Genomic DNA, 12,024 nt, shown 5'->3' with positions numbered 1-12,024 from the left:
TCCCTCCATGGCCTCTGCATCAGCTCCTGCTTTCTGACCTGCTTGAGTTCCAGTCCTGACTTCCTTGGTGATAAACAGCAGTATGGAAGTGTAAGCTGAATAAACCCTTTCCTCCCCATCTTGCTTCTTGGTCATGATGTCTGTGCAGGAATAGACACCCTGACTACGACACTTGTCCTCTCCACTGGCATGACCCAGTGTCTCCTGTGACTAGTTTGCTTTTCTTTCGTGGTTGTTTGACATCCAGTGTGAGTTCACTTTGTAGAATGTGTCTTCTTACTGTACTGTCCATCAGGACCACTTGCCCCTTCCCACTTTTTGAGTTTTATTGGCAGAAAGTTGTAGTGTGTTCCATTTCTAGAAACGACCAGACTAGTTTTCAAAACAAGTCATTAAACCCTCCCTTGGCAAGGTATGAAAGGTGCTGTGTACAGGCTGCACTGGGTGCCGTCGCGGTGGGTGGGTTCAGTCTGCATCTCACTCATCAGGAGTGGTGGGGAATATCTTTCCATTTAACAGTAAGTTTTTGAAGACTAGGCTTTTAAATGCTGAGGAAATTCAACTAATTAGGCTTTCTTTTGTGTTTGGTTTGTTTTCTTCAGGTACCTAAGAAATCTTTTCTGTTCTAAGTTTACAAAGGTTTTTTTCTCTTTTCTCTTCTGGAAGTTTTTATTTTAGATTTTGTCTTTTTACACATTTTGATTTCTACTACAGCTTTTTTCATACATGCAATGAGTTTTGGGTGGCGGGGCTTGTTTAGTCCCATAGTGGATCTTTCTGAGAATTTGTATCAATTTTGATGGTATAGAATATAGAGCCTAACAGTCATAAAGGTTAGCAGATATTTGTGAAATAATTCAGTATGCTAATATATTAAGCTAGCCCACATGAAGCTATATTAAGAGGTTAAAATTGTCACTTGTTAGTAATTCAGTACAGTAGCCAAATGTGATCTCCAGAAGGCTAACAAAAGAACATTACCACGTGTTTGAGGAATAACAAGATCCTGTCTAAAAGTCACAAAATAAACAAAAATACTAGTAATAATAACTGGTAAGAGAAGAAAATAAACATTTAACTTAACGTTTAATACTGTTAAGCCAAGTAATTTCCTCCCAGCACTCTGTGAACCTGACTTTCCTTATTTACCAGGAAACTCGAAATTACCCAGAATCCTATCCACAACTGCCAAGGGATGAAACCGTGGAGAATCCTCACCTTCAGAAGCACATTTTGGAATTGGCCTCGATTCTGGATGTTCGAAACATCTTCTTTGAGAATTCTATGGATGACTATTAAAACCCTCTTGTTTAACAGTTTTTCATTTTCCACAGATTTTAAATGGTGCAGTTTTTTAATGTAATGACATAGTGTGTTACTTGGTTTTTATTTTTGGATTTAGGAAACACCATTTTAAAAGCAAACTGAAAAAAGTTCAAACTTTTAGGGTAACTTTTAAAATATAATCTTTCAAGTCTTTTAAAGTCTCAATCTTGAAATTTTTATTTTTTTGGTTTTGGCATTAGATACTTACCTCCAACATCTACCCCCACATTCAAATAGTTACTGTTGCCACCTTAAGAAGAACATAATTGTTTATTTTTCCATAATGAGGACAATCCATAAGTTAAACTTGGACCTGTAAGTGTCTGGATTTGGGAAATACCTAATTGTTTGTAGAGGTGAAACTGGCCACGTGAACCACTGAAAGTCAAGAGCAGAGCCCTTCTGTGGAGTTGCTTTTCACTTCACACTAATCGGTAGGACAATAAGTTACTCTCTGATGTACAAACTGATGTCTTGAGATCTCTGAATTTCATTAAATGATGTTAAATTTTTAGAACCTATTTAGAATTGTTTGCATCTGGAAATTAAATTTTAAATTGGAACTTTAAGATGACAGATATTTAGAATGAGTACTATTATGATTTGTTTGCATATTTACTTTTCTCTGTGGTCTTTGAATGCTAAAAATGCAAAGGAAAATACTTTTAAGTATCTCAGCCAAAAATCAAGTCATTGGTTTCATAGTAGGATATCTACACAGATTCTTCGTTGGTTGGTTTTAAACAGTGTTATAATTGATTCCTTGGTATATCCACTGCACAATTTCTAATCTTTTTTCATATTCAAGTTTCCAAGGCATGGATGTTAGAGACTCCATGTGAGTTGAGGATAACTGGGTGTTAAGAAAGTAAATCGTGAGTTAATTTTGCTTTAACAATTTGGAAGATACTAAAACTCCCTGTGTTTTGTTATTTTATATTCATGCACAAGTCTTATTATTTTAAATAGGACTCAGTATGTAATATAAACGTTTTTGTATGTCCTTCCCCTCCATCTCCTTGATAATCTCAAAGGTCCTAGCTGTGAAGGTTTTTCCTTCCTGGCCTCTCTTGGCTGCATGACATTTAAATTCAGAAATCTGTGAATTGTAGGGTCTTTTGCCTGTGTCTATCCCTGACAGTTCCTAGAGAAATGAGGTGGTTGTTTTCAGTACCTCTTTCCTGTGTCCCTAAGGAAATTTTTGATATGGTATTTTAACTAGAGACTAGAGCATCACGTGGGTGTAAGTTGTGGCCATATCTGCTCCAGTGCACTTACTTTGTGAAGTCCAGGTTATGGTTGGGTCAGGGACTTAGGAAGTTTCATTTGCTTTTAAAATTGTTTGTATGTTCTTTCAGACAGTATTTTTAAAAGCTTAGAAAAAGGTTAATCTGGAAAGAGCCCTTCCAGATAAAGGTTTTTCCTTTTTAAAAGGCCTACTTCCATTTGTTTGCAAATCATGACTTTCCTTTTTTAAACTTTCCTCCTGGAATGTAGCAGTAAATGTTCATTAGATGTCTGGCCTCTGTTCCAGTTCCCTTAAGTACTGACCAACAATGCATACTTTCCTGTTCCCTGACATCTAAAGTGGCCTTGACCAGTGTTTTATTCTTTTTTGCTAAGCCTAAGGACCACTTGTTTCTAAAGCAAGAGGTCTGAGTTCTAATCCTGGCTTTTCTAGTAATGAGCATGATATCCTTTGACAGACAAATAATCTGTGTTTTAGCACTCTTCCATATAAAATAGAGCAACTCACTTAAGATCCTATTCCTGTTTGTGATTCTACAGTTTGGAACATTTATTCCAAAAGTGTTGATTTCCTCCCCATTGCTTCCAAAAAAGTTGATCTGTGTGGTTTTAGCACTATAACATCTTTCTATATCGTGTTTACTAAGGTGGTTCAAAACAAACCAAAAAATCCTAGGTCATACTTTGCTGTTTTGAGACTTGCTTAAAGTGATTTTTCTGGAGAAATTAGACCTTCCATGGTCAGAAAAAATGTATGTTGCAGATGCCAGTGTAAAACTAGATTATAACATGGGTTCTTAAACTAATAGAAATGCAGTTCCTAACTAGTGGATAAAGATATAAAATGGACCAAAACTGAGGTTGTAGCTTCTTGGTAGAGCATTTAGCTAGTATTCAGAAATCCTGTGTTTGGTCTTCATCACTAGGGGAAAAAAACTTATTTTTAAGAAAGAAAACAATAGAACCAATTTTGAGCTAGGTATGGTGGTGCATGCCTTTAATCCCAGTGCATAAGAGGCTAAGGCAGGAAGGTTGCAAGGTCAGAGCTAACCTAGATTATATAGCAAAAGTCCACCTCAAAAACAATTGTTAAGAGATCTGAAATCTTTTGAAAGCAAAACTGGAGTAGGGAATTTGAAACTTTTAAAAAAAAAAAATCTATGCCTTAAAAAATAAAAACAAACATACGTCACACATACCACATTATTTTTTTAATGGCATTGAAATGTAAGCAGAGGAGACTTAAAAATCTTTGCCTTGAGGATTAAGATCGGGCTTAGTATTAGAACCTTGCCTAGCATGCATATATCCCTGGTTTCCATTCCTGGTACGTAGAGGTATAGCAAGAGCATCGGGAGTTCAAGGCTATCCTTAGCTATATAGAGTAAGCTCTAGATCAGCCTGCACTACAGTATGAGACCCTTTTGCAAAAAAATAGATTTGCCTATTTTAAGCTCCATTTACTCTTAGAATTTTTAAAAACTTAAATAGTAAAACTAAAAAAAGCAAAGCCAAGGGAGCAACATTTTTGTACTCAAATTGCACAAATTTTTCTGTAGATTCTGATAAAGTTTCTGGTGTCTTAAGAATCACTATAAACAAACTAGGAAGAATCAGACTGTAAGAGACTGGTTATGCACAAAGCAAAGTGAAGCACAACAGGATTTTCTTTCTGTATCCATGTATTTCTGATACTAAACCTTCCCTGTCTTATAGAAAGCAAGCTGAGATGTCAGAAGCTACTGGTTATTTGGTGGTAGACATAACAAACACGAGCTCATCTCAGCCCAGTTGCTTAAAGTTCTTTCTGTAATAAACAGGAGGGAAATTCTTAGAGCTGTATAATCTTAACAAAAAAAATTAGGATTTTGTTCTGTTTTGGAAATTCAAACCAGTCAAGATAAGGCTCAATCATAGAGTGCTTGCCTAGCATCTGCAAGGCTCTGTGGTTAAATCCCAGTATAATGAATATTCATGCCAGTGAATCAGCCACCACTAGCATTTTTATTAATTATAAAATCAGATTTTTTTCTTTGATTTTAGGCAGTATATATTCTTTGTATGTAAGTATATCCCTCCTAGGAAGCGGTGCTCTCAAAAACTTTCAAAGCACAGAATTTATTGTGCCCTTTATACTTTTTAACAAAGTTAAAATGTTTCACAGTTTGGGAACTGAAGTGTAATTTGTTCTTATTTGAGGTTTTCCTGACCCAAGGTCTGAGTTTAGAGTTTGGTTTTGTTTTTTGTCCTCCATCATGTAATAGAATTCCCTTAAATAGCTAATGATACTGAATTTCATTAGTGTCAAGGAAGAAGTCCAGCTCAGAATCTGAATCAGACACAGATCTTCTGAAGCATTCTTCTCCAAGTTCAGTCTCTGCCTATGGCTGAGGTGGGGTTTCAACCTAGTTGAAAAGTCTCAGTTATCCGTGGAGACTTAGAATCACCTCAATAACTAGAGAATGTTCTGGGCTGGAGATGCATTAAGGTGCCAATGTCTGCATACTTGGCCACTGCCAGAATCATCCGTCCACTCGGTGTGAGTGGAAGGCTTACTATGAATATGAATTTGAATGCCTTGAGTCTCCTGGAGATTTGGGAGTATTTTCTGTTCTCATGTTTATTTGGAGAAGTTAAGGAGTGTTTAGGTTGAAGGCTCTTTTTAGAACTTATTTATTTGAAATTCTTATTTTAATGGCATGTGTATATTTTTGTGATGCTATATGAAATCTCTGTAAACTTTTTGTATATATGTGTACATATTTTTAAATATCTTGGTATGCAGTGATGCAGTGTGTGCATATTATATACCTATACCCATTGTGGGCTGATTTATTTTAGTTCTGTGAGGACATCAGAGTGGCATTGTTCATGCTACTATAATTAGGTTGTGGCTGGATATCCTTCACAAGCCTCAATTTTAAGGGGCTTGTGCTGAGATAAAATGGGCTCCTTTGGAGTTGAAATTAAGATATGAAGATACTAAGAGTAGGCTGCATATTCTCAGCTTTAAAGTCATCTACAAACTTCCATTTAAATTGATATATTTGCTAGAAACCTGAAAAACTATGATTGTGAATCTGAGACACCAGCAGTGTCTTAATCTATTAGTTCTTTATTTTTCTTAGCCCATATTTGAGTGTTAGTACTGAGTAGGACTTTGAGGGCTATTGAAAAAAATTATTTTGCTCTCACTTGAAAATAGGAAATGTCTTTTAAGTTGAAATAGCCATGTTTATCATTATAATATCTGATGCTAAATTTTAATTTCTGAGTTTTTTTCATCAGTCTGCTCATTCTATAAGTGTCTCTGTGAGGCAGAAGGGACATTAGCAAAAAAAGGCCAAACCTCAGTGGACTGGATAGAGGGGAACTGGGTTGTTGATGTGTGTGTGTCTACAGCAGCTGTCTGGCTAAGTAAACTTTTCTTGCTGGCATTGCATATCAAAGATAAGTCCATTCATCTGAAAAATGCTTCCGGCAAATTCAGAGCCTTTATTTTTATTGCTGAGTTCCCTGGGAATACTTTTACTGTACAATTTAACCATATATTCACACACAAAGTAGATTTCTTAATATGAAGTGCCTAAGAGGCTATAAAATCCTAGGCTTCTAGCTGTGTGGGGGCAGGGAGGGTATCTGTAATCCCACTTCTTAGGAGGGGGAGTTAGAAGTTTGAGGCCAGCTTCTGGTGCATAGTAAGTTTCGGATTAGCATGGGCCACAGGAAACCCTGGCTCAAAAATCATAACACACTTGGGATGATGGTGTTGGAGACAGTAAAATTACAGAAAATATGTACAGTGCCAATTTGTCTAGGTTTTGCAGCATATCAATATTTTTAGTTCATGTGTTTATTTGCATGAATGAATGTAAGGGATGTTTAGACACACTTGGATAAATTTACTATAAAGAATAAAGTTATTTCTGCATTGTAAAATAACTCCAGGGCAACTTTCTACTGTATTCTTCCAAAGACCAAATCACTCTTACTACTTTTTCCAAAGAGAAAAATCAGTTTGAGTCAATTTTACCACTTCTAAAATTATTGCATTTGCCCCTACCCCATTGTTAATAAAATATCCAGCTATTCATAACACTTTTCAATTATACTCTTAAGGTTATCTTTTTCCTGAAATAAATTAAGGTACATTAATGTGATTTTTTTTCCTGAGAAATCCTATCAAAAAATGTTCACAGATTCTAATATTGTTTTAACAACCAAACTTTTTTGAAGGAGGCAGATCATATATTATGTTGTTTAAAATTCATAAAACAGGGGCTGGCGAGATGGCTGGGCAGTTAATAAGAGCTCCTCTTTGTGTTTTGCTTGTCTGAGACAGGATCTCTTTATGTAGCCCTGGCTGTCCTGGAGCTTCCTTCCTATGTAGACCAGGCTGGCCTGGAATTCACAGAGATCCTCCTGCCTCCACTTTCTGAGTCATGTACCACCCACCACACCTAGGTTTAATTCCTAACACACACATAGCTGCTCACAACCTCCAGTTACAGAGCATCTGATAGATTCTTCTGGCCTGTGGGCACTACATGCATGTACACTGCCTGCATGTGAGGCACAGGCATATAAGACACCTATGTGTTTATTTTCTTTAGAAAAAAACAACATAGTAGGGCAATGTTGCTACTGTGCCTGTAACTTCTCCCCAATCAGTAACAAGCTGGTAACTTTGCAGTTCAGCAAAGTATGAGTTGCTGGGACAACCAAGCCTTTCCCCCGCTTCTCCTGAATGCTTATGCACACACAGTCAACGCCTAGTCTTTCCTCAACACCGGATACCACATGAGTTAATAAAAGTAAGATGATTCATCTTCCTCAGACTAGGCCTTCCATCCTCACTGAGTTCTGAGCACCAGAATGTAATTTTCAACATGCATTGTATTTAATGGAGAATAATTTATGTGAAGATGGAATCAATCACCTACTTACAGGAAAGGAATAACGTAGAAGAATATACAATTAGGTAAGGATAAATGCATTAAGTATAACTAGTTTGGTACCATACAAGTATTTTCTTTGGAATTTTGTATGTTTTCTTAAGTGAAAATCAGAGTTTCATTTTTACACAATACTGTTATTCATAACTATAACATCATTTCATAATTTTAAAATATTTTATTTCTTTTTGTGCTTTTCAAACTTAAGTTTGCAGACTACTCAAAGCAGTGGTTTTGAGGGTTTTTTTTATTGTTGTTTGTTTTGTTTATCATATTGGCAGTAGATTCAGTTTTAAAAACAGTTTAAAGTATATTACATTGCATTTGACAGCTTTGCTTACAGACTCAGTCTGAATTTGGTCACAAAACAATCTACAAATTGCAAATATTTTTCCTTTTAAGTGGACAATTCTAGTCTGTCTCCTAAGACAATCACTTTTTTATATGTAGTATTGTTTGTGGCAATATCACTAATTTCAGATTTTACTTTTTTCAGATCCTAGATTAACTTTTTAAATTTTCATTCTTATGAAATGAAAATTAATGAACTGAGTTACATCACTTTCAAATTGAAGAGAGGAATTATGGTTAGTTTTTTTTTTATAAGTCTGAAGTGAATGGTAACTAAATTTTTATACTTTTGTATATATCACTGTTTTCCCCCCTTGTTTAAAACTGTCATGAATGTCCATTGGTCCCTGGTTCAAAAGTTGATTTATAAACATTAGAGTTTGAACTATGAATTTTTCATAGCATGAAAATTCCAAGCACGAAACTTGCATTAGTAACCATTATAAAACGTCAAATGATGTTATCCCTTTCCCTGGTAAACATTTCCAAACCACAGAGAAAGGCCACTGGTTTTTTTTTTTCCCCTAAATTAAAAGTATACAGTGGAGTATTTTAAAGTCTTTATGGGGAAAAAAACTACTTATAAGTTCTGTTACTGTTTCCTGAGGAATGGGTTTGTTTTTTAAGAGTTATTATATCGTTAAATTACATTGTGTTGTTCAACACAGTAATTTAGAACTTGATTTATTTGGCCATTTGTAGTTGCATAAAAACACTCTTTTTACCACATAGACTATAATCGCTAGTTTTCCAAACTTTTTTTTTTATAAGCCTTGCTCTTCAGCTCGAGTCCTGTATGTTGTGGGATTCTTAAAATTGAAGCAGGAAGGTCTTAAAGAAATCCTTAGTAGAGATTACAAGAGAAGGAATTTCCCCAGAAAAGTTACCCTCATTTTGTAGCACCAATATAAGTAGTAGTTGCATTTGTCACTGAATCAGATGAAGTAGTTAGAAGTCATATATTTTTACTTTGCTGTAAAGATTAGTATAACTAATTTTAGATAACTTTGTTATTTTCTGAGCAGTTTCCATTTTAAGACTTAGTGTCAATTAGCTTTATTCAAAGTATCACTAAAAGTTAATTAAATCAAGGGTTTTGGGTGGTTTTTTTAAAAAGTTCTGTTGATCTTCTTTTACCCTGAAACTAATGGTGAATCTGTTGTCTACACTATGTTAGGCAGAAATGCACTTGTTGAAATAGCAGAAACTATACTTGACTTTCTAATAGTGTGAAACACTTTTATTTTTAATGTGCTTGTCTGTAACTGAAATTGTAGAATTGTAACACTGTAGGGATTATAGAGTTATATTTATTAGCTCTCAACAGATTGAAGCACAACAGTTTTCATGTAACAATCCTTATTCAAGTGCTCTCTGTCGTACAAATAAAGCTGATTGCCTATCTAGTTGTTCACACATCACTATGATCCTTGATGAGACAGTCTTGTTCATTTGTATTAGAATTTGGGTATTGTGAGTTAATACTTTCAAATAAACCTGTCAGTCAGCTCTGATATGCAGTAGATTGTTTAGATTCACAAATTTTATGTGTTACTGGTCAATTTTGAAGAAGAGACTTTACCACAGTGACTAAGGGGAAAATTCTATTGTATCATTTGACTTGAACATTTGTAAAAGTCTTGTCTGTGGTGTTTCTAAATTGCTTAAACCATACATTCTCTTAAGGATTTTAATTTGGTTTTGTTCCTTTCCAGCAGTCATTTTCTGGTTTTGTCTGTTACAGTAAACATTTTATAGACCTTAGGAATTGTCAAGTTCTTGAACATTTATTTTCTTGAGTTGATCACTTAACTCTGGTGTATGTGATTTGTCATAAACAATGTGAGCCTTTCACTTCTTCACTACATGAATTTCAGAGTAAACACTGTGATTCTACAGAGCAGATTCCATAGGCGTTCCAATATTCTTAACTGTTACACAGTGCCTGTCACTTTGAGGGCACATAAATACTAGGATGGAAAATAAAACTTTGTTTTGATGTTTGTTAAATAACAAGATTACAGAATATCTGTGGGGTTTTTTTTTGTTTTGTTTTTGTGGTCAGTGTAATAAAGAATTTTGCATTGATATTCTCTAGGAATGTGTATACATTCATCTAGTGTGAACTCTTGTAAATGAATTTTGTATCTTGAATCACGTATATATTAAGTGTATCAGCAATATAAAAATAAACATTATTTGCTTAAAGTTCTGTGTATTTCTTTAGTATCATTGACAGTTGTTTCCTTGTTTGGGGTAAATCTTAGGCGCTTCTAGCTGTCTTGAGTTACAGATTAACGCGTATAACTATTTTGTAGATTGAGATTACTGTTCATAAAGTATTTGTTTTCTCCCTGCCTGGTTGCTACAACTGGGACAAGAGGAAACTGTAATAGATGGAATCAACAAAACAGGCTGGGGTTGCTTCTAGGGCAGGACTGAAGTTGCTATAATGTACAATGCGTAGCTCGAAACTTGAGAAATATGAAAATCTTACTTGGACAGAACTAGGATAAAAGGTTCTAGAAACTTCTTTCAGTTGTATGAAACATGATCGACAGCAACTCGGATGGAAAGGTGCCCGGTGTCGTTTTTGGGAGCATAGACTTTCCTGTAGCCCCAAAGCTGGCCCTGGGGTACCGCACGCCACGGGCTCCTCCCTCTTCAGAAGTGAAGGTGCCGATCCAGGGCGGCCAGGTTGCGGTGCCTCTCGCTGACGTGGCAGTGGCCGGCCAGCACAGGTAGAGGTGCCCGCGCCCCGTAGCCGTTTCAGACCAACCGCCCAAGCATCCCGCTTGCGCGCCGCTGAATCGCACACGGGCGCATGCGCGCGCGGAGAACCAAGCCGACGCGCTGCCACTTCCGGCGCGCGGCAAACGTGCGGTTCCGGGTCGGTGCTCGGCTCGTCGGCCTGAGGTGGGGGCCAAGCGCCCTCGAGAGTCCGCGGAGGCGTGGCTGCTCCCACACAGCAAGTGCACTACTGGAGTCCCTGGACGCAAGTAGGCCTCCCTCTCTCCCATGGCCTCCGGCGGTCTACCGGGAGGTGGGGACACGATGGACCCCAACTCAGGGCTGGGGGCGGTGCCGGGGGACTCGGGGCGAAGGCGGCACCCTTGGCCTGGGGGTCTGGAGCTGCCCTGCGCGACCTAAGCCAAGCCACCACTCTTTTCAGGGGCGCAGTCGCCCTGCTGTCAAACAGAGGTTGAGCCCCTCCTTTGGTTGACAGCCCTAGTAGGGCCGCGGCTCCAGAGCGAGCCAGAGGGAGTGGGATCCAAATCGCCGTGACCTGCACCTCTGAACCATAACCATCTGTCTGAACTTTGCTGTCGTTCTAGCAACTTAGTGCGAATAAGGGCTCAGGGACCAGACCACAAGCCTGACCAGCTGTGAGAATCAGCTGAAAACTAAATATTGGCACTGGGAAGCCGGCAACTAATTCAAGATGTTTTGCTCAGAACTCCTAGGGAGACATGAGTGTTGGCACCAGTGCTAGAAGAAATTCTTTCTGCTTAAAGGTGAAATTCTTAGGCTGCCCACTGGGACTGAGGAGCGTCTCGCTGACAGTAGTACAATAGTGGCAAGGTGTATTTGCCCACTTATTCAGCCCTGCCCCCCCTTCTTTTGTCCTGCTCCCGCTGAACGTTTTCATCTTGCACTTGAAATATCCAACCTATTTTATCTTTGTTTTTACACAGGGCAGTGACTTTGACCTCCAGACTCTTTTAAATATAGTAGATAAGACAGGTGAGTACAGTGGTTTACAGATATTGGGGGTAAAGTTTTGAAGGATTTCATAGGCTTAATGGATAATCTGAAGTGGTAAGGAGTCACCTGTCATCTTACAACAGAATGTATCCTTCACAGAAGTGAAAAGATAAGGTTGAAACAGAACAGTAGGAGTTTGCTTTGTTTTGTTTGGTTTTTTGTTGTTGTTTTGGCTTTTCGAGACAGGGTTTTTCTGTGTAGCCCTGGCTGCTGTCCTCGAACTCTCTCTGTAGACCAGGCTGGCCTCGAACTCAGAAATCCACCTGCCTCTGCCTCCCAAGTGATGGGATTAAAGGCGTGAGCCACCACCGCCCGGGCTGTTTTGTTTTTGAGACAAGATCTCAGTATGCAGCCTTCCCTGACTGACCTGGAGCTGTGT

General features: G+C 37.8%; 2 protein-coding genes across 10 annotated transcripts in view; both read left to right on the top strand.

Annotated features, from left to right (window-relative positions):
* The window catches only part of Scai (suppressor of cancer cell invasion), a 110,915-nt gene extending 109,605 nt beyond the window's left edge, over nt 1–1,310 (top strand). For both annotated transcript variants that reach the window (XM_021149060.2, XM_021149052.2), the window contains one exon: nt 1,153–1,310. In XM_021149060.2, coding sequence (XP_021004719.1) covers nt 1,153–1,299 — 147 coding nt within the window. In that variant the 3' untranslated portion in view covers nt 1,300–1,310. The remainder of the gene's footprint in view (nt 1–1,152) is intronic.
* A 9,452-nt stretch (nt 1,311–10,762) lies between these two features.
* The window catches only part of Golga1 (golgin A1), a 48,810-nt gene continuing 47,548 nt past the window's right edge, over nt 10,763–12,024 (top strand). For 6 of the 8 annotated variants that reach the window (XR_003835554.1, XM_029472418.1, XM_029472436.1 and 3 more), the window contains exons 1-2: nt 10,770–10,879; nt 11,576–11,624. The gene's annotated coding sequence lies outside the window, so the exon portion shown is untranslated. Of the gene's footprint in view, nt 10,924–11,575; nt 11,625–12,024 lie in introns of all 8 variants that reach the window. The other 2 variants (XM_029472421.1, XM_021155478.2) reach the window with 1 other exon arrangement.

This window comes from Mus caroli, chromosome 2 (genome assembly GCF_900094665.2).
Source record: "Mus caroli chromosome 2, CAROLI_EIJ_v1.1, whole genome shotgun sequence".
In the NCBI taxonomy this organism is placed as follows: Eukaryota; Metazoa; Chordata; class Mammalia; order Rodentia; family Muridae; genus Mus; species Mus caroli.
The sequence above is the reverse complement of the archived record's forward strand: the minus strand, read 5'-3'. Positions and strand labels throughout refer to the sequence as shown.